This window comes from Dryobates pubescens, chromosome Z, assembly GCF_014839835.1.
Source record: "Dryobates pubescens isolate bDryPub1 chromosome Z, bDryPub1.pri, whole genome shotgun sequence".
NCBI classification, from domain to species: Eukaryota; Metazoa; Chordata; class Aves; order Piciformes; family Picidae; genus Dryobates; species Dryobates pubescens.
Window position 1 is genome coordinate 89,108,354 of NC_071657.1, and position 23,383 is coordinate 89,131,736.

Below are 23,383 nucleotides of genomic sequence, written 5' to 3' on the forward strand. Positions count from 1 at the left end.
TCAGCCTCTGGGAAGTCCTGAAAGTTGAAGTATACTTTCTGTTTCATGCATATATTCACTCTTAAGCAGAAGGTTGGGGAAAACCTGGAAATGGAACTATTAACTTATTGTGCAGTTATAAAGTTTTATTAAGCAGTGTTTGGGAGCGTCTCTTTTGAATTTCTTGGGGGGAGGGAGGGAACAAAACAAACCAAACTCCTAAAAACCACAAATCAACCAAAACTTGTTTCAAATAGTATAATTTTTGTCAAAACTCTGGTAGAAAATAATGTTCTTGAAAAGGTTTCTGTTCCTCTTCACTCACAGCTGTGTGAGTAGTTTCACTCAGAAATAATTTATCTAGTTCAGACAATCAGACATTCTGAAACGACTATCACTAAACATTATTTTCCTTTTAAGTACTGCTAGTGTAAACACTCCCAGACCCTGAACAAATTAGTTCTTAACTACTGCACTGGCACTAGCAAAGGAGTCTGGTAGCAGCCCCACAATATCATCACTTTCTTGCCTTTGGGGTGCCAATTAGTGCCTCTCCAGGGGGCATACTCTGTTTCAGCTCAGTCAGAATCAGTTCAGATCCTTCTCACTTGGCCATACATTTCATTTAGCAACATACCTATGGCATCAAAACCTCCTATGACATGACTGTGACACAAAGGAACTCCCTTTGTCCATTCCAGCTGTGACAACAGAAGATTGTATTTTGTTTTTGGTCTCATACTTGAAACATCAGAGTCCTAATTATATGTGCCACAGGTGTGGTGCAGGGATCCCCAAGAATGAAGCACTGCAGATAACTGTGGCCGGGCAGGCAATTCACTGTGTCACAGTAAATACAGCCTACATTTTATTCCCTAGCTCTGAGGTGCTGCTGGTGGTGCAATGACCTTCATATCCAGCAACAGGGCCTCATCTTACAAGGCCATTAATGACAAAATGTATATTCTCACGTCAGACTGAACACCTCCAGTGGTCATTCATTCTAAGTACATTTACATTAAGTTTCATTTCCAGGCCATGTTTTGCTTTCCCACTCCAGTGAGTATCACATAATCTCTGTCATCCATTAGATTAATTTCTAGATGCTTCCTCCTCCCTTTTACTTGCTTTCCTCATTCTTCTGGTTCTTCTAGATATACAATTGACAAATTTTCAAAAACTGCCTTAGATGATGTGCCTCAAACTTCTGTCAAATAGCCATTTAAAAGGGATCTGGAGACTAAGCACAAGCTACCTAAACAAGAAAGAAAAAAAGGCAGCAGCAAATAGGTTCTGATTCTTTTGCACACAGATGTCTTTCTGCACCTTCTGCCAGTGAAATATACTGCACTACAGCAACCACTGTGTGCCATTGCATGTGTGGCACAAATTAGCATCCCTTCATGCAGCCCTTTCCCATTGCCCATGCACCAAGAGCCTTTTTCAGTGCACCTGAGCCCAGCTTTATTTCTGGTCCCAGCACATAATGCAGAGGCAGAAATAATGACGTGAATTTCCTGGCTTCATTACAGGAAGGAGGAACAATTTCTTTCCTGCTGCTCAGTGACTAAATGGAAAACAGTCAGATATATTACCTTTTGACACTTGAAGAAGGAGAGACTTTTGTGTCAGACTGGCAGCAGGGGGCAGATACAAGAAGTCCTTGCTGCTGCTGTATTACTGCCTGAATATCATAGCTATATGGACAGTACATTGTTCATTTTAAGCTCTTCCTTCCTTTTGTCTCCCTTACCAGTCTTCAAATAAAGACACCACGTCCATGTCATGCTGGCACCTTGAATAGGTAGAACTATGTCCATTTATCATCTGATTTGTCTACATAGGTCTGAACAAATGTCATGCCAGACTAGCGGAGGGAGGAGGAGACTGAACCACAGGGAGAAGGAACGTAGCCTACTACCAAAAATTCTGAGAAGTGTTATTTGATTTTCATTAAGAAAAAAACCCACATTACTCCCTAATATACCCAGCTGTGTATTTTTCCAATACAATGTTAGTCTCAACACATTTGTGAATTACCACAGAGAACAGCTCACAGATTTAAGTGACTGAAGGTCTCTTAAGCCTATTAAAATTTGTGCAGGAGATGAATGCTTCCTAGAAACAGCAGGGATGCTAGGTCCTCTCAGTGCGTATGCCATGTAAGTCTTCACTTCCAGATGATGCCATGGCTTGTATTGAACCAAAATACTCAATCATCAGTGCCCAGTAAACATGCTCTAGTGGCAGTATCTTTGCTTGTTTGGCATTGGAGGAGCAATTGACTGCTCTTGTAAGGATTAGAGTGTTCTTGTGATGTATAATTTGAAATACAGGAAGATAGGATATGTGCTTTAAGGATCTTCTAAATAAAGGGGGGGAAACAACACAAAGGATGAGTGCAGACAAATATGGTTAAATAGCAATCTAGTCATATATTTGATTATTTTACATTAAATTACTGACAAATCTTGTTGATTCCTTCTAGTCAAAGCTGTTTCTAAGTCAGATCTCAAGAAAGGATCGGGTCTAAGAAGGCCAGCCTATGAACAAATACAATGAAAGGATTAAGGGGATTGAATCTCTTATGTCCTTATTACCCCAAGTTGGAAGAGAACAAGATTGCAATTGCAGGCATATAGCTTTGAGATCTCCCTTTGCAGCCACTGGTCCCAGCACTGAGCCGATTTAACGAGTTTACATCTGTTTACATAGCTCCTCTTCTCTGTAAGGGCAAAGCTGAGAGGACTCAGCTATTTATTTATATATATATACATATATATATATAAAGAGAGAGAGAGAGAGAGAATAAAATAGAATAGAATTAATCAGATTGGAAAAGACCTTCAAGATCATTGAGTCCAACCTATCACCCAAGACTACCCAATCAACTAAACTATTGTATATGCCAGTACCTCAAATGAGCCAACAATTCTAGCTTGTCTTTGAACTAACAAAATAAATTCTCAAGTAATACTACAATGAGCACACCTTATTGGGTAAGGCTCCCACCTGCACTGAAGCATAGGCTAGCATCTGCCCATGCTTACTGCCAATGTGAGAATACACAGTATAGCTTTGCTAAGGTGGCCAGGAAAGCATCCACTATACCTCGGGTAGCTAAAATGAGGCATTTCAATCCACATTTAGCTATCAAGGTGAGACCAATTTCTCTGATAGCTCTGAACAAAACCATGGCAAACTGCAACATTAGACTGAAATGAGATGACTTTAGGAGATAAAATTTTTCATTGAATCTGAATTAACCTTATTATGATATATCCACTGGGAAAACTCTGAATTTAGTTGTAAAAAACCAGCTACTCTGCACACCAAACATCTGATCAATATGGACAGTGTATCTAATGTACAACGTATCACCCTTTTTTTGGGGCTCAATTTCAGACATGAGTGAAATGTTATTTTAGCACTCAGAATGTGAAGTGCTTTTGTGAGATATAATACCAAAAACCAGAACAGGGCTTTAACAGACATCACCACTAACACTTGTGAAATCCTTTTTTACCACGTCATTAGCAACACGTTGCTATTGGAGTACAAGAACGATGTTCCAGACTGTATTAAGTGCATTTCCAGATTTATTCACTGTGACCTGTAATGTATATATAATGTGTAACCAGCTGGACTGAAGAACTAGTGAATTATACAGAGACACCTGATAAAGGTCAAGTGTTATGTTTGGTACTTATTTTAGATAAAAGCACACTGCTTTTTCCAAAGGATGTGAGCTATTTGGGTTACCTATTCATCATTTGGTCTCGTTTGTGGCAGTTGCATGATTGTATTGTTCACTCTGGGATTCTGACTCCAATTAAATCTGTTTGTCAAAGATGTGAAGCAGTAGCTGATGCGTGGAATGCTGTCAAAACTGTATTTATGACAGGACCAGTAACTCCTCCTCGTAAGTGCAAGTTGTGCAAGACGTGCTTGAAAGAAATCTTTTACTGATGCTTTCTGAGGCACTAACATTCAATTAAAATAGAAAGTTTTTAGAGCCTTTACCAATAGCCTATTTAAAAGGTGAAGTTTGTATCGCTGAAAGTCTTCAAGAAAAAAAAAGTGAAAATTATTAAGAAAGGAACATGATGCTATGAAGGGATGCAACAGATGACTTCCCCAAATCCCTTGTAGTTGTATTTTTATTAATTCAGTGAGTTAGGACATGCAATCTCAAGCTCCCTACAGTAGGCTTATGGAGCTTCCATAATACATCAAGACCTGCTTTGGTTTCCAAAGATTGTAGAATCATTAAGGTTGGAAAAGACCTGTCACATCATCAAGTTCAACCTTCTACCCAATAACTCCATGACCAACACACCATGTCCCAAAGTGCCACATCTACTTGTTTTTTGAACACGTCCAGGGATGGTGACTCCACCTCCCTGGGTAAGCCTGTTCCAATGCCCCACCACTCTTTCAGTAAAGAAATTCTTCCTCATATCCAACCTAAACTTCCCCTGGTGCAGCTTAAGGCCATTATCTCTTGTCCTGCAAATTCTCTAGCTGCACAGTTATCATAGTATCACAGTATAACTAAGGTTGGAAGAGACCCCAAGGATCATCAAGTCCAACCTGTCCCAACAGACCTCACGACTAGACCATGGCACCAAGTGCCACGTCCAATCTCCCCTTGAACACCTCCAGGGACGGCGACTCCACCACCTCCCTGGGCAGCACATTCCAATGACGAATGACTCGCTCAGTGAAGAACTTTCTCCTCTCCTCAAGTCTAAACCTCCCCTGGCGCAGCTTGAGACTGTGTCCCCTTGTTCTGGCATAGGTTGCCTGGGAGAAGAGACCAAGCCCTTCCTGGCTACAACCACCTTTCAGGTAGTTGTAGAGGGCAATGAGGTCACCCTTGATCCTTCTCTTCTCCAGGCTAAACAGTCCCAGCTCCCTCAGCCTCTCCTCACAGGGCTTGTGCTGAGTGTAAAAAGGAAAAGTTGAGTGAAAAAAAAAAGTTGAGTGTAAAAAGGAAAACAAGAAAGATAATTCTAAACGCATTTCATTGGTCAGATGTGTGGGATGTAATTTTACGATCTTACATTCTTTTTTTCTTTCCATTTTTCTGCTTGCATGCTGGCTGCTCCTGGACAGAGAGACCTCTTATCATCTAGCAACCTTGAGATAAGACCACTAACTTCTTAACAATTCTTTTTTTGAACTAACTGAAATTTCCCTAACATCCCTCCTTTTCTCTTTTCTTTCTAATTAACTTGGAGGAAAAAGGGAGGGGAGAGGTGGGGGGGGAGCAGGGCAGTGTCCTCTTGCCCAAGGAGGATTTCTGTGCTGTTTTCTCTTTGCAAATACCTGTATAATATTGTAAATAATGTATATTTTGTACGTATTCATCACATTCCATTATTGCTTGTAAAATACAGCTTTCCATTTCGCTCTCCCAACTGATTTCAGCCAAGCTTTTGTTAATGTGGGTGAGTTAAACCATCACATTTATTTCCATGATCATTAAAACGTGACAAATTGGAATAGTTCACCTTCATACTCAAAAAAATCCCCCAAATTATTGAACTTTTTCTCATAACTTTATAAAATCATATTGAAGAGAAAGAAACATGCAAACATACCCAATACCTTACACATGCCATTAATACAGGTATCTCGGTTGTGCCTTCCTTCAAAGCATGGAGTACCATCAGTGACTGCATCAAGCATCTTCTCAGAAAAATGGCCATCTACTGGGCGACAGTGGAGCTCACAGGGGTTTGCTGAAGGGAAAACAAAGATACTTTCTCAGAAAATACTTCAGCAGGCCATCAAACTGCAATAGTATGTCTTCACTGTACCATCCACTCACTTTCTGTATTATTTGACAGAAATGGTTCAATTTGAAGCAGTTATCAGAGCCAGGGTCTTATCACCAAGAGTGGCAAAGGCCTGATAAATGCCACTTCTAAGGAGCTTCTGGAGGCTGATGCCCTCATGCCTCCATATTCTCAAGTGCTGGTGCATGAACGACCATCTGTCTGAATCAAGCACTAATGAGGCCATCAACTGTGATGGAGAAAGGGAAAGAAAATCAGCAAAACCAACTGCCTTTAGTGAGGGGTAAGAAGAAATCTGAAGGTGAGATTGCTAAGGACAAACTCTATCCGAGAGCAGTCAAATGGTTGTTTCTGATCTTCTGAATGACAGTGGAGTGTCACATCACTACTTATTTTCAGCTATCTGCTAGCACTTAAGTATTTTCAAACAGTGGACTTCTTTCCTGCTTGGCATCTTATGAAATATTATATTAGTGGATCTGACAGACACAGACTGTTCTAGGATATATGCCTTGAAGAAACAAGGAAGAGAAAAGCTGCCATAAAAGCAATCTGTGAGTCTCTGAAACAAGGTTTTCTACAACAGAGAATCCTTGGTCTCTTCCAACCATGAAGTAAGAAATACCAGACACACACTGCCCTGCCTTACAAACACTAGCCTTTGCAAATGGGAAATTTGGAAAACGAAGCTTCCCATAGTCAAAGGACACCAGTTTGATATACACATTGAGTACATGGAATCAGAACTGAAACCAGAGTCAAAGCAAAACCAGATATAATCCCTGCCCTTATATCACTCCCTGGAAACCCTGTAGCAGAGTCAATACTTTCCGACCAAAAGAAAACAAATCATCACTGTTGTATCAGTTAGAGGCAGCAAGAGAGGACTTGTCTTCTGAGTTTGGTCTGTTCCAAGACCCCGGTCTGGCAACTTGATCATGCTCAGCAAGCTGAAATGCTTTTCTGAGCAAAGCAGTAGGTTTTAAAACCACCAGTCAGTGGAGATTTTAAGGCTCTATTAGTGAGGCATTTTTAATCAATCTGAATGGGTACTGCTAAGAGATAGTTTCATCCTGTGTCTGACAGTCAGCAAAAACTTGCTTGGTTTCAGAGGGATACAGGGTAACCATAAATCTTCTACATACTGCCTAATTAATTTCTTTCTCCCCCTTCCTCTTCTTTCCCCCTTACTGATGTGGTTTGTGGCATACTAGGAACTGTGTTTAAAATTATAGAAGTTTATAGCAATGAGAGAAATCCAAACTTTTGGTAATGCAGAGGAACAAAATAATTTCCTACAAAATGGTTTATTCTTTTGAAGGGGGAAATTTACCCTTATTGCTCTGGTTTGTACAGTAGAGAACACCATGCAGAGCAGAAAAGTAAGAGCGGCTCCTGTCCCCAAAGTGTTAGCAGCTTAAGGACTGAATCCTACACTGCCTGTGCTTTATGACTACGAAACTCATTCATGTGATCAGGATTTCTGCAGAACTGGGATTAAAAAAAATGAGTAATTAAAAAGGGATATTAAGTGAAATCCAAAACCTTAATGAGGAGTTCTGTGTTTTCTTCTTCACAGCAGAGCTAAAATGGCCTCTTAGGACTCATAACAATGGTGTGCTTGTGCCTTCTCAAACAAAGATGCCTTCGTAAAGGGCAATAGTGATTAGAGGAAGAGAACAAGGTTATAAAACTGATGGAATTCAAGATTATGTGAGTCATATACAAATATATCAAGAAAGAGCTACAAAACAGTCTCAGGCAAGAACATAAAGTCTGTAATCCTTACCAGGCCTCTGCCCCTGTGTGAAAACTGCTAGCCATAATATCAATCAATTGCTCTGATACGAGCTGTCATGATAAGGAAAAGTCATTTTACTTCTCTCTGGAGAATTTTTTTTTCTAGCTGTGTGGTTGATTACATGAGTATTCTGAAGTTTTGTTTCATGTTGCTTACCTTCTCAATGCACCATTTTTAAAACACAAAGCACAGTATCGTTATGGAAAGGAAAACCCCTGGGAACGGATCACGAGAGACACAGACTTTGCAGAAAGCCATTTCAAGTTTTACTTTGTAATGAGATATGGTAGAGCAGCAGTTTGATATCTATACCCCCTCCCTGGCTGTGTACTGACACAACAAGCAAGATGGTATCCAATGTCATTTCTGAAATCACTGAACAAGAAAAAACAGGCAGTACTGGCTGTTGACATATTACTGTCATAAATATGACGCTCAGAGAAAGTTTGCACAGAATGACAACTCCCTTACTAAGACAAAAAAAATAATAATAAAAAAAAAGACAATAAAAATAAATAATGAGAAAACTTTCAGGCTTGCTAAGGTTCATGATTCAAAGAAGGTCTTTGTAAGCCCAAAAGCTTTCATGGATTTATACTGATTGTAGTAACTGATCTAAAATTAGATCCCAGCTGCCCCTACAAATTTTGTATTGCTTTTCTTCCTATCATAGAAGCATAGAATGGTTTGGGTTGGAAAGGGCCTCCAAAGGTCATTTAGTCCAACCTCCCCTGCAGTGAGCAGGGACATCCTCCATTAGATCAGGCTGCTCAGAGCCCCATAAAGCCTGACCTTGGATAACTCCAAGGATGGGGCCTTGATTACCTCCCTGAGCAACCTGTTCCAGGGTTCCACCATCCTCATGGTAAAGAGCTTGTTCCTAACACAGAAACTAAATCTACTCTTCTCTAATTTCAAATCATTGTCCCTCAACCTATCACCACAGGCCTTTGTAAACAGTCTCTCCCCATCCTTCTTGTAGGCCCCCTCAGGTACAAGAAGGTCACAATTAGGGTCTCCCTAGAGCCTTCTCTTCTCCAGGGTGAACCACTGCTGCTCCCTCAGCCTATCCTTGTAGCAGAGGTGTTCCAGCACACTGATCATTTTGTGACCCTCCTCTGGACCTGCTCCATCAGGTTCATGTCCTTGTTTAGTTGAAGGCTCCAGAGCTGGACACAGTACTCCAGATGAGGCCTTACCAGAGCAAGGTGGCAGAATTACCTCTCTCAATCCTACTGAGCCCCACTGGAAATGAGAGGATATTGATCCCTCCCCACAAGCTCACTTCTACCCAGTATTGATACTCCTGTCACCTTTCTCCAAGTTATTTTGATAGTTTATCTGCACAGAAGGCTGTTCAGGGCACCAATGAGTAAACTATCCTACCACTGTTTTGCCATTCATTTTCTAGAATTATTTACTTCTCTATCTTAGGAACCTGACAAAAGATCAAGGTGCAATTATTCTAGGACCATAAACAAACTGTATCAAAATCAGGCACTGCCCTCAAAACATCTAATATTTTAAACACAAAACAGATACAGAATGTACTCTCGTGTCTTATTTTCAGACAGTGAACTGATGCATATGAAAAATGTCTTAAAATTATGGAAGAAGTTGAAAGCAAAGACTTGCATTACATTCAGATTTTTCTAAATCTTACTTCAACCTTTCTGGGCAGCCTGTTCCAGTGCTCTGTCACCGTCCCCATAAAGAATTGTCTCTTTGTCTTGAGGCGGAACCTCTTGTGGTCCAGCTTGTACAGGTTGTTCCTTGTCCCATATCACTGGGCACCACTGAAAAGAGATTGCACCTTCATCTTGATACTCACCCCTCATGATCTTTATAGACTTAATAAGATCCCCTCTGTTTTGGTTGGGGTTAAATTAGTGAGGCAGGAATTACAGAAATAGAGTTATCTTTATTTCTCCTGAAGACCCCATCCCAAAATAAGGTATAAAATTTATTAAATTATTCACAGGTTCTATTCGGTCACAAATTCTACCATGATGCTTATGGGCAACTTCAGTACAATTCACAGAATTCAGAAAATGGAAAAGGCTATGCCACAAAATAGCTTCACCCCACTTATAAAATCAGAGGCAAGCCAGGACCTTAGGGAAAGTATGAGAACACCGGTTTTACTCATGAGGATGGAGCAGGAATTTGGTGATGGTCCCTAGGTCTTTCTTTGGTGACAGGCTCCAGAACTGCAGGTTTTATAATCCAATTTGTGGATAATGTGGCACAAGTCCGAGGAAAAGGGACCCACTTGAATAAAAGTGTCCATAGACATGGCTGCCGTAAGTCAAAACTCGTGCAGTAGCACTGTCTGAACAGTGCAAGGAAAGCCGCAATTTCATGGCAGGCAGGGTCACTCCAGTGGCAGGCAGGGAGCAGGACCCCAGGCAGGCAGGGTCAGGGAGAAGCCAGGTCCAAGTACTGTTTACTCCAATTTCACTATGAATGTAGAGTCCAACCTCTATTTCTCTCAGTCTTTCTTCACAGGAAAGATGTTCAAGTCCCACAATCATCCTCATGGCTCCCTGTGGACACTTTGTCTCACTTGAATTGAGTAGCCCCACACTCGACACAGTATTCCACTTGTGGTCTCACAAGTGCAGAGTAGAAGGGGAGGAGAACTTCCCTGGACTTGCTGGACACACTTTTCTGAAGGAACACCAGAATGTTGTTGGTCCTTTTGGCCTCAAGGGCACATTGCTATCCCGTGGAGAACTTGCTGTCCACTAGGACACCAAGGTCTTTCTCCATGGAGCTGCTTTCCAGGACAGCCCCTAATCTGTATTGGTGCCTGGTGTTATTCCTCCACAGATGCAGGATGCTGCACTTGTCATTATTGAACTTCAGGGGCTCAGCTTTGCCCAGCTCTCCAGCCTGTCTAGATCTCACTGCATGGCAGCACAGGCTTCTGGTGTGTCAGCAATCCCCCTTGCCCTCAGCCAGTTCTGTATCATCAGCAAACTTGCTGAGGGTACACTCAATCCCTTCATCCAGATCATTGATGAAGATATTGAACAAAACTGGACCCAGTACTGATCCTAGGGGAGCACCATTGGCCACAGGCTTCCAACTGGACTCTGCACCACTGTTTACAACTCTCTGTTGCTGGAACCAGTTTCCAATCCACCTCACAGACCAATCATCTAACTCACTTTTCTTGAGTTTACCTATGAGGATGTTATTGCAGACACTATCAAAAGCCTTGCTGAAGCCAAAGACAGACTATATCCACTGCTCTCTCTTCATCTATCCATTTGGTCATGTCCTTGTAGAAGGCTGACACAGCAGTCAAGCAAGACTTCCCCTTAGTGACTCCATGCTTGCTACTCTTTATAACCTTTTCTTTCATGCAGTTAGAGATGGCATTCAGAATGAGCTACTCCATCACCTTTCCAGGGATGGAAGCGAGGCTGGCTGGTTTGTAGTTGCCTGGTCCTTCCTGTTTCCCCTTTTTGAGGTCTGGAAAGATATTGGCCCTCTTCTGGTCCTCAAGCACCACCCCTGTTGTCATCATCTTTTAAAAATTATGGAGAGTGCTCTCTCACCCTTATGATAAAGAAGTGTCTCCTTGTATTGAGGAAGAACCTCTGTGGTCTAGCTTGTACCCTTTGTTTCTTCTCCTATCACTGGGCACCACCAAAAAGAGACTGACACCATCATCTTGACATCCACCCCTCAGAGGGACCCACTGTCCATCGCTGTCTAGCACCACAACCAGCTAGACCCCTCTGTACTCACAGACACACCCCATAAGGGCCCAGGGATTTGTGTGTTTTTATTCCATCCAAGCAATCTCTTACCTAAATCACACTGACCAGGCCAGACACTTCTTCCCTTCAGTTTTGCTTTCTTACTTCCAGTGCCTGAGATTCCAGAGGGCTGGTTTAGCAGTAAAGACTGAGGCAAAGAAGGGATTCAGTAATTCTACCATATCTGTATCATCTGTCATGTCTCCCACCTCATTTACACTTTTTCCCTATTCTTCCTTTTACTCTTGATGTATTTAAAGAAGCCCTTCTTGTTATCTTTCACTTTCCTAGCCAGGTTTAGTTCAAAAAGAGCTTTGGTGTTTGTTGCATCATGACATGCTTTAACAGTATTTCTATAATCCTCCCAAGTGGCCAGACCCTTTTTCCAGTTTTTGTAGACTTCCCTCTTCCATTTGAATTTTCCCAGCAGCTCCTTGCTTATTCATACAGGTCTCTTGCCTCCTCCTTTTTTTTGAAGAGTGCACATTTTTCTTGAGTTTTGAGTGGGTGGTGTTTGAATATTAACCAGCTCTCTTGGATCCCCTTACCATCTAAAGCCCTGGCCCACAGGACACATTTAAGTAGCTCTTTGAATAGGATGAAATTAGCCTTCCTAAAGTCCAGGACAGAAGTTGTATAATTTGCCCTGCTTCTTTTCCTAATAATACTAAACTTCATCATTACATGGTCAGTACGGCCAAGGCTGCCTCCTACCTTAATGTCCTTGACCAGGCCTTTTTTGTTTATTAATACAAGGTCCAGCATTGTAATTCTCCTTGTTGTTTCTTCAGCCACCTGCATCAGAAAGTTGTCGCCAATGCACCGCAGGAACTATCTGGACTGAGTATGCCTGTCTATGTGACCTTTCCCACTAATAGCACTGTGACTAAAGTTATCCATGAGCACCAGGGTATGTAATCTTGAGACTACTTCCAGCTGTCTATAAAAGGCCTCATAGACAAAATCCTCTTGATTTGGTGGTCTGTAATAGACACCCACAGCAATGCCACACATGTTTGCATGTCCTTTAACTCTTACTCATAAGCTTTCTACACTTTCGTCATCCTCCTCAGGTCAAGCACAATGCATTCTGGCTGCTTGCTCACATAGAGACAAACTTCACTGCCTCATCTTGTCAGCCTGTTCTTCCTAAAAAATGTATAGTCATCCATGACAATATTCCAGTCATGGGTGCTATCCCACCATGTCTCTGGAACTGCAGCGAGATTGTAGCCCGTCATCCACACCCAGACTCTGTTTATTCCACATGCTTCTTGCATTGGCATACAGACACTTCAGAGACTTAATGGAGTAAGCGTAGAGGCACTTCAGCTGGGCTGCTGGCCATGTTGAGAGAAATATCCCTTAATTTCCTTAGAGTGTTTCCCTGATGTTTCCATGTTGGCTGCTATTATCACAGGAACCCCTGGCTCTTCTCCTTGAGACTTTGGGCATGCTGATGTGTTCCTAGCATGCTTCAGGTTAATAGGCTGAAGGTCCTTACTGACCCCACATCCCATAAACCCTGGTGTCTCATTCCACACTGACTAATCATATTATCCCAAACCCCATTCACACCTAGTTTAATGTCCTGATGATCAGCCCAGCACTCTCCTGAGCAAAGACCCCTTTCCCCTTTTGAGAAAGGTGTTTCCTGTTTTATGTCAACAGCCCTGGGGCTGCGTAAGCTATACCACAGTCAAAAAAACCCAAATTTGTGGTGGTGACACCAGCCACAGAGCCATGTATTAATGGACTGGATTTGGTCATTCATTGCAACATCACTGCCTGTGACTGGGAAGAACAGAATAAAAGATGGCCTGTGCCCCAGGATCTTTCACCACCTGACCCAAGCCCCTAAAGTCTCTTTTAATTGCTCATAAAGTTAGCTGGTTTAATTTCAGTTACTCCAGCTCATTTGATTAATTCATGTTAAGACATTAACAAAAAGGATGTCATCTCAGTAATTTTTAAGCCAAAATATACAGAAATTCTTGCAATCTAGCACATGCCTGAAATACTAGATCAAATTCATGAACACTCAGCACTGACCATCTTCACACAATCCTTGTCCAGAAAAAGTATACTGAATTGCCATTTAAACAGAGCTGTTTTCTACCCGTGTCAAGTCCACAGGGTTTCACCTATCCCTCCTCACCAACAAAGGATCAAAGCCACTCAGACTGCTCTTACTTAGACTGTATTTGTAGCTACAGTTATAATTTTAATTCCTCAAACTCTCTAGGCAACTTACTCTAATGTTTCACCACACCCTAGCAATGTGTAACCTAAAGTTCCTTCATGCTATTTTAGCTATTTCTGCTTGTCCTGCCTCTTATGGACATAAAGAAGTGTTTGATCCATCTCTCTCTGGGGATTCCTTATTGCTTTAGTGGTGGGTGGGTGGGAAGTTGCAGTACGGAATAGTGATAGAAAACTTGATGTCAAATCCAAGTCAGAAAGCAGAACTGCAGTCAAACTGAGATAAGACCACAGGGTCCTGCTTTTCAAAGTCAGTTAACAAGGGCACAGAACTGCTTGCTTCTCAACAGCTTCTTCCAGACATACTCAAGCACAAGACTGCACAGAGCCATGCAGAGCCATACACATAGCTCATATCTCTCTACTGTCTCAGATATGTGCATGCTAAATGCCCTAAGAAATCTCTTCAAGTAGTTGGCATTCAACTCACTCCATTTGCTGTTTTCTAGAGAAAAATTTGCTTTTTTCACCTTTTCCATAATCTGTGTTTTTCAAATCATTTGACTTCTATGTTGCTGTCCTGTAAATCTCCTCCAGTTTGCCTGTATCCTTCTGGCACTGTGCTGCTCCTAGCTGGATATGAGATTTCAGCCGAGGCACCACCCACACTCAGCAGTCACTGCACTGCCCATATAACATAGATTGTGTTGCTGATTTGAATAAAGGCAAGATCAATCCTCTGCTACAAAAAACAAACCCAGATGTAATGGAAACCCACACCACTGAGCTCCCCTAAGTCCTCAGTGACTTATTTGTAATCAGAACAGGACTGAGGGAACAAACAGCAAAGCTGAGTTAAGTCCTAAAGTTCAAGTATGTGATTTCCCCCCGCCTCTGACAGCGTTCAGATTCACCAAGTGTAAACAAAACACAAAGATAACTAGAAAGGAACATATTCCCTTCCCAATTTAAATTTGCCTCCCTAGCAGCTGACTCCCATCAGTTCACATGCATGAGGATCCAGCTTACCCTGACTCAGATGGATGTGATTAATGTGCCTGCCAGCAGAAGATAAGGCTTCAAAATTTTTTCCTTCATAAGGAAGAAAAGACATGGGGCTCAAACCCTCACCTCTGTGAGAACTCAGAATTGGCCGAGGAGGAGGAGTGGGGCAGGGAAAGCTGAGGTGGAGCTACTCTAGCACTTCAAACCAATCTTGGAATTACAAAAGAAAGTATAATTGCAAAAGCAGTGGCAGCAGAAACATTATCTTGTGCCATTAGCTCAGCCCCTGTGACTGTACCAGTCCAGCTCTTACTTGAGACTCACACATATTTTGGGAGAAATTTGAAACACTTGAGTAACATAATCCCTATCTGCCAGTACATGCAAAGATCCTGGCACTGATTGAGAAGAAAATGGTATTTGTATGATTCAGTGCAGGATTCATTTACTATGTGGAAGTTAAGTCCTGAGAAACTATCAAATGGTATTAAAGAAAGAAATGTAGGGTCAGTCTAATGGCAAGAAAAGGAGAATAGCACCAAAGTCTGACTGCAGTGTCAAACTAGGGGTCATGAGAATGATTCAGAAAATATCCTGGTCAGAGCTGCTGGATGCTTTAGCCATCACTGAACTTGGATGGACCCTTCGTCTTAAGACTCCCAGGGATACTCTGCTGCTCTCTCCAGCTTAATTACACAGGTTTCTGTGCTCTGAGGCAAATACACAACAGGACTATGCAAGTTCCCCAACAGGGAAAGGAATAGTCTCAACATGGACCTTAAATATAGCTGGCCTAGGCAACAGCAAGATGTCACTCATCATTTTCCCACCAGATTGCTTGTTAAAGCTGCTGGCTGCATCTCATCTTATATTAAATCATAAGCTATTCAAAAAAGTCTTTGCCCTCTTGTGAAGGTACAATTTACATAACAGAAAAGCACATTACAACACTATTTAATTATTTGGCATCTATTATAAATGTCTTATGTAAATTAAGAAATTAAAGCCAGGAGACAGAACTGTGACCATCTAGATAATCTACTGGGTTTTTTTCCCAGCTGGATAAAAGAACACAGAATGTCTAAAATCTCATGAAATAAATAGTTTAAGGTTCCACACAGAAACTGTTACGTACATTCAGAGTTTGAGAAAGTTTAATGATATTTTCTTTTTCTCTTAGGTCCCATGTGCAGTGTGAAGTGGTTTTAAAATGCCTGATAATAAAACACAAGCTATATTTGGTTTGTGTAGCTGGGGGACTACTGAGCTGGCTTTGGTGAGAAGCTGCTACTAGGTGCCCTTCATGTCCAATAGAGCAAATTCCATCTGGCTCCAAGATGGACCAGCTGCTGGCCAGGGACAAATCCATCAGTGGTAGCACCACCGGCATAACATATTTAAGTAGGCAGAAAAAGTTGCTGCGTAACAGCAGCTGCAGCCAGAGAGAGATGAGTGAGAATATGTGAGAGAAACAACTCTGCAGACACCCAAGTCAGTGAAGGAGGAGGTGGATGAAGCGCTTCAAGCACCAGAGCAGAGACTGCCTTGCAGAAAACCATGATGTGGCAGGTCATTGGGGTAATAACAGTGAAGCAGATACCCACCTGCAGCAGGTGAAGGACCTCATGCTGGAGCAGGTGGATGTGTCTGAAGGAGGCAGAGACCCTGCTGGAAGCCCATGCTGGAGCAGGCTCCTGGAAGAATCTGTGGACTCACGGATAGAGTAGGAGCCCCAACTGGAGCAGGTTTGCTGGCAGAACTTGTGACCTCATGAGGGACCTACTGGAACACTTCATGACAGATGGTCTCACATGAGAGGGACCCCATGCTGAAGCAGAAGATTGTGAAGAGTCCTCCCACCGAGGAGGAGAGAGCAACACAGACAGCATGTGATGAACTGACTACATCCCCCACTCCCTGTCCCCCTGCGCCGCGTGGAGGGCAGAAAACAAAATTGGGACTGAAGTTAAGCCTGGGAAGAAGGTAGAAGCAGGGGGAAGGTTTAGGGCTTTTTTGTTTGGTTGGTTGTTTTTGTTTTGTTTTGTTTCAACTTTTTATTACTTTTTAACTTTGATTTAATGACTAATAAAGTAAATTAATTTTCCCCAAGTGAAGTCTTTTTTGCCTGTGACAATAACTGGTGAATCATCTCTCCTTGTCCTTACCTTGACCCATGAGTCTTTTGTTAATATTTTCTCTCCCTTATCATGCTGAGGAGGAGAATGATAGAGTGGCTTTGGTGGGAACACAGCATCCAGCCAGGGCCAGCCCACCATACAAGCCAAAACCTTGACAACAAGGTGAACCAGTAACAGAATGCAGTGAAAAGCCCTTGAAACTGGATTGCACAAGTTAAACAGAAAAATAGAGGAAGCTGGTGTACACTGACAAAGCTTCATGTACATATGGTGGACATGGTGATTAAGTCTCCAGAACCCTGAAACATCAACTTTTTTTCTTTTTTTTTGGGGCGGGGGAGGGTGGTGTGTGTGTCTGTGAGGCTCTTGGTTGAAGTCTGGGATTGTTCAGAACAGAAGAAAGCCTCAAATTGCTCCAAATAAAGAAAATGTGTATCTGAGACAGAAGGAAAACTCTCACTGCAATAGGTAACAGTGGCTGGGAAAAAAATGGAATCAGTATGCCCACCTACACTCAACCATACAGTGATGATGTTAGATGAAGGATCAGCACAGGATTTGGCCGACTCCCTGCTTAGAAGAGTGTTCTCAGAGGAGGCTTGCCTATCTGAGGAAGACAGGATTTTTTAAAGTTAGGAGTTCAGCAGCAAGAAAAACACTTCAAATGCTGTTAACAGAATGCAAGAATGAAGGTGCAAATCTTAAGGACCTCACAGATCACAGGAGATGTGTAACTCTAGAATGACTTCCTGTCTGCTGAGAAAACAGGTGAGAACAGTCAAAGTTTAAAGGCATGAGACTCAGACTTTCTTGCTTCTCTTCAAATGGCGTGACTGCATGCACTGGAAAGCAAGTACAAGTGTTTGATATGAAAACCCATTTTGCTGGTAGTCTGAATCTATCAATCGCAAACTGAAATTATGCACAGATTTATGGTGGTAATGACAAGAAAACAGGGGAACAGTATCTGTAGTGACTCCCTGACATGATTTTCCCTCATAGATTTTACACACAAAAAGAAGATGCTAGGATAAAACACGATCCCTTTTTAAGCTATTCTGGTTTGTTATCAAATAATTTGAATGCACCCTCAGCAAGTTTCCAGATGATGCCAAGTTGAGTGGTGTGGTCACACACCAGAGGGACAGCGGTGTCTGTCATTCAGAAGGACCTGGACAAGCTGGAGAACCGGGCCCAGGTGAACCTCATGAAGTTCAAGGCAAAGTGCAAGGTCATGCACCTGGGTTGGGACAATCATTACCAATATAGCTTAGAGGAGAATGTTACAGAGAGTAGCTCTGTGAAAATGGACTTGGGGATACCGGTATATGAAAATCTGGACACGAGGCAGCAATGCGCACTTGCAGCCCAGAAAGCAAATCATAGCCTAGGCTGCATCAGAAGAAGCATAGCCAGCGGATTGAAATTAGTGATTCTGCCACTCTGCTCTCGAAAGATATCATCTGGAGTACTGCATCCAGCTCTGGGGCCCTCAACACAGGAAGGACATAGACCTCCAGAGGAGAGCCAGAAAAATGATCAGAGGGATGTCTTTCAGTGTGCAGGAAATATTAAATTCCTGAATCTTACTGTCTTTTAGAAGCATATCTTCTGCAACACATGCACAAGCAGAACTACTAGCTCTGCCCTAGAGAGATCATGAACAGAACCTGAGACTGTACCTTGCAATGGCACATACATAAGTAAGAGGATTGAAATCCAAATTTCAGTGACAGGTGACTACACAAAATGGTTTTCCTTTGGACTAAGCCTAGGTCTGTTAGCATTTACTGCAGTTTGTTTAACTGCAAGTCCTTTTGAAAAAGTATTTTTCTATCACTCAGATTTTATTTCAGTAGAAATTTTCTTGGAAATCTGTCTGTTCCAGGATCATCTTTATAGAACTGGAATAGACCAGTTTTATAAAGTTCTAGAACTGGAATTGACCAGAGGTCAATTGGAATAGACCTCTGAGATCACTGAGCCCAACCATCCATCCAACACCACCATGGCCATTAAATCATGTCCCAAAGTGCCATGTCTACACATTTTTTTAATGCCTCCAGGGATGGTGACTCCACCACCTCCTTGGGCAGCCTATTTTAATGCCTGACCACTCTTTCAGTAAAAGCATTTTTCCTAATGTCCAATCTAAACCTCCCCTGGCACAATTTGAGGCCATTTCCTCTTGATTTATCACTTGTTGATACAGACCAATCCCCACCTCACTACAACCTCCTTTTAGGTAGCTGTAGAGAGCAGTAAGGTCTCTCCCCAGCCTCCTCTTCTACAGACTAAATAATCCCACTTCCTTCAACCACTCTTCATATAAGACTTGTTCTCCAGGCCCTTCACCAGCCTTTTTCTGAACACAGCCCTACAAGAGAATGTCCTTGTTGTAGTAAGAGACACAATATTAAAAACAGCACTCAAGGCCTCACTGGGGCATGATCACTTCCCTACTCCTGATGCCCACACTATTCCTGGTACAGGCCATGATGCTGTTGGCCTTCTTGGCCACCTGAGCACATTGCTGGCTCCTAGTCAGCCAGCTGACCAGCATTCTCAGGCCCTTTTCTGCAGGGCAGATTTCAGATACTTGGCCCCAGACCTGTAGCCTTTCATGGGGTTACGGAGATCCAAGTGCAGGACCCAGTGCTTGGGTCTTTCTGAACCTCATACAACTGATCCCAGCCCATTGATCCAGAATGTCCAGATCCCTTTGTAGTGCCTTCCTACCTTTGAGCAGATCAACACTCCCACCCACTTTGGTGTCATCTGCAAAGGGGTGCATGTAATCCCTTCATCCAGATCACTGATAAAGATATTAAACAAGATTGGCCCCAAAACTGAGTCCTGGGGAACACCACTTGTTACTGTCCACCACCTGGATTTAACTCCATTCACCACCACTCTTTGTGCCTGGACATCAAGGCACGTTTTTACCCAGAAAAACATCCATTCATTCAAGCTATAAGCAGACAATTTCTCCAGGGGGATGCTGTGGGACACACAAATGACACAGAATCATACATAAAATAGAACAGAAAAAAATGGAACAGAATAGAATTAACCAGGTTGGAAGAGACCTTTGAGATCATTGTGCCCAACCTATCGCCCAACATTACCTAATCAACTAAACCAAGTGCCCCAAGAAGTCTCCTCCTAAACACCTCCAGTGATGGTGACTCCACCACCTCCCTGGGCAGCACATTCCAATGGGCAATCACTCTCTCTATGAAGAACTTCTTCCTAACATCCATCCTAAACCTACCCCGGCACAGCTTGAGACTGTGTCTTCTTATTCTGGTGCTGGTTGCCTGGGAGAAGAGACCAACCCCCTCCTGGCTACAACCTCCCTTCAGGTAGTTGTAGAGAGCAATATGGTCTCCGCTGAGCCTCCTCTTCTCCAGGCTAAACAATCGCAGCTCCCTCAGCCTCTCCTCACAGGGCTTGTGCTCAAGGCCTCTCACCAGCCTTGTTGCCCTTCTCTGGACACGTTCAAGTGTCTCAATGTCCTTTCTCAAACTGAGGGGCCAGTAACTGAGAACTGACAGTAACTGTAAAAATGTAATGACCATACTAAAAGGTATTACTGAAAACAAAACTGAAAGTTGAATCTTGACCTTCTTGGTTTATTTTTTCATAAACAGAATTACACTACTAGCTTCTACTGGATGATCTACACCTTAGTTTTGCACATATACTAAAAATCAAACTGTGTGGGAATAGTTATTACCATTGTATTTGGTAACTAGCTGTCACAAAGCAAGTTACAAGACAGAGGCATTGATTCTGTCTCTACAGTACAGGGCAATACAATACTGAACCCATTGAGGTGTTACTTCCTCAGTGTGGTGCCAAGTGCACTTAGTGTGCAGATCCAAGACAGAAGTAGTAAAGCCACAACTGTGTCACAAAAGAGCTCTGTGTGTTGGGTACAGTCATGCCTGAAGGCCCAAGCATGCAGCTCTATACTGCACTGCTGTACTTTGTGTTCTGTGGCTGACATAGGAAAAGATGGCTTAGGTCTATCCCAAACAACTTTTATAGATATGAGTTCAATATTCTTCCTTAGTGCATACCTTTGCAGGAACTATGCTGGTTACACTCACATTCATTGTCACTAGAGCTGTGCAAAACATCTGTGTGTAGAGGGAAACACTGCCTTTGTGAATACACCAAAGGCACATGGAGACACATGAGATTTTTCTCTATAAAGACTTACAGAATCACAGAATGGTAGCAGTTGGAAGAGACCTCCAGAGATCATCGAGTCCAACCCTCTGCCAAAGCAGGAACACCTAGGGCAGATCACACAGGAACATGTCCAGATGGGTCTTGAAAGTCTCTAAAGGAGACTCCACAGCCTCTCTGGGCAGCCTGTTCCAGTGCTCTGCCACCTTTAGAGTAAAGAAGATTTTACTCATGTTGAGGTGGAACTTCCTGTGTTCCATTTCTGTCTGCTGCCCCTCATGCTGTCACCGGGCACCACTAAAAAGAGATTGGCCCCTTCTTGACACCTACCCTTTAGATATTTGCAAACATTAGTAAGATCCCCTCTCATTCGTCTCTTTTCCAGACTAAATAGCCCCAGGTCTCTCAGCCTTTCCTCATAAGATAGATGTTGCAGTCTCTTCATCATCCTTTCATCATCCTCCCTCTGTTGTACTCTCTCCAGTATATTCCTGTCCCTCTTGAACTGCAGACCCCAGAACTGGACACAACACTCTAGATGTGCTCTCATCAGGGCGGAGTAGAGGGGTAGTAGAACCTTCCTTGACCTGCTGGCCAGTCTTCTAAATGCACCTAGGATCTCACTTGCCTTCTTGACCACAAAGGCACATTGCTGTTGCATAGATAACTTACTGTCCACCAGGACTCAAAGGTCCTTCTTCAATTCAGTCATTGTAATTCAGCCACTTCTTGCATTCATAGAGATTTCTCATAGGTCTATAAATTTATGGAAGATACTAAAAAATTCATAGCTTCATACCTGTGTTATAAACAGGAACCCAGTGGTAGAATTCATTCTGGTAGGGAACTGTATCAAACTCACTGCACTGCATCTGACGAAAGGTTGGCAAGCCTTTGCGACAGGGGCTAATGTTACACATGCGATAGCGTTTCCTTTCTCCAGTGCAGTAGTCTCCTCCAAATTGTGGCCTAGAGAAGGAACATTGAGACTGGAATGTGAAATTCTGGGTTAAAAATAGTTTTAAAAGAACAATGTCTGTCAGGTACCAGTGGAGTAACAAAATTAATCTGAACCCTTGACAGGATGGAGATATCATTCGCATGTTCAAGTACTCAAATGTGTGTCAGAGAATGGAGCATGGAGATCTAGACAAACTCTGTATCCCAAAAAAGTGATTGTTACGTTGCCCAGCTGAGCTCACAACAAATGACCTTACCAAGTGAACTCACACGAAATACCATGTTTTCCAGAATGCTGACAGTTCTTCCAGAAAAGCCAAGAGATTGCTGCTGTTAGGCAACCTCTTAGCGATTTCTGAAAATGAGATGTACTCAGATATGCATTAGAAAACCCTCCCTTTCATGTTCAAAAACAGACTGGATGTGGCACTTGAAGCCATGGTTTAGTTAGTCATGAAGTATTAGGTAATAGGTTGGACATGATGACCTATGAGGTGTTTTCCAACCTGGCTGAATCTGTGATTCTATGACTCTATCAGCTCAGATGTCTCAAGCTCAGATGAATCTAACAACTAGAACAAAACATGAAAAATGAGTACGCTGCTAAGTAATGTTCTCACCTGATGTTTGGCATTTATTTATTCATGACATTATTAGTAACATTTGTATTATTTCTGCAAAGTCTGAACGGTAAATAACAGAATTTTGTTTTCATTTTGTGTAGCAAAAGGTACAAAGAATGAGATCACGGTTCTCAGAAGTGGGCCAAATGAATTTCACACAGATAGTTGCTTAACCGGGAAGGAGAGGTGTTCACAGAGGCTGTCTTGCTGTGCCATTTGCTGGTGACAGTACCACACAAAACAGTTTCCAATATCACAAGTATGTCAAAGAGCCTAAATAAAATGTAAGAAAAAATTGTGCAATCAGCTTACTCAGGGTTATTGCAGGGTCTCTCTGCGCTCTGAATTCCTGCCCCACAAGTCCTTGTGCAATGAGACCAGGATGACCAAATGCCCCATCCACCATGGACTGCTTCAGGAGTCTTACCTACTGTAATGCACTCACCAGAGAAGCACCACTAAAGAGAGAACAGAAAGTACAAACATCTTAAGATCATCAACTTTGGAAAAGTATGGGCTTGAGGGGTGGAGCACCAAGAAACTGGATTTATGGCTGCACTCAGAGAGTTGCAATCAATGGCTCAATGTCCAAATGGTACTGGGACCAGTGCTGTTTAACATCTTTGTAAGCAACATGGACAGTGGGGGGTGCAATGCATCCTCACCAAGCCTGTGGATAACACCAAGCTGTGTGGTGCTACTGACATGCTGGAAGGAAGGCATGCCATTCAGAGGGACTTGGACAGGTTGGAGACATGCGCTCAGACCAGCCTCATGAAGTTCAACAAGGCCAAATGCAAGGTTGTACACCTGGGTCAGGGCAATCCCAAGCACAAATAAAGGCTGAGTGAGGAGTGGCTCAAGACCAGTCTTGAGGAGAAGGACTTGGGGGTGTCAGTTGATG

At 42.6% G+C, this 23,383-nt stretch overlaps 1 protein-coding gene across 1 annotated transcript in view; it reads right to left on the reverse strand.

The window, feature by feature from the left end:
* The window catches only part of ADAMTS12 (ADAM metallopeptidase with thrombospondin type 1 motif 12), a 209,741-nt gene that overhangs the window by 52,515 nt on the left and 133,843 nt on the right, over positions 1-23,383 (reverse strand). Inside the window, exons 11-13 of the mRNA XM_054178760.1 lie at positions 22,792-22,937; positions 21,696-21,865; positions 5,593-5,726 (exon numbers count right to left, since the gene is read on the reverse strand). Coding sequence (XP_054034735.1) covers positions 5,593-5,726; positions 21,696-21,865; positions 22,792-22,937 — 450 coding nt within the window. The remainder of the gene's footprint in view (positions 1-5,592; positions 5,727-21,695; positions 21,866-22,791; positions 22,938-23,383) is intronic.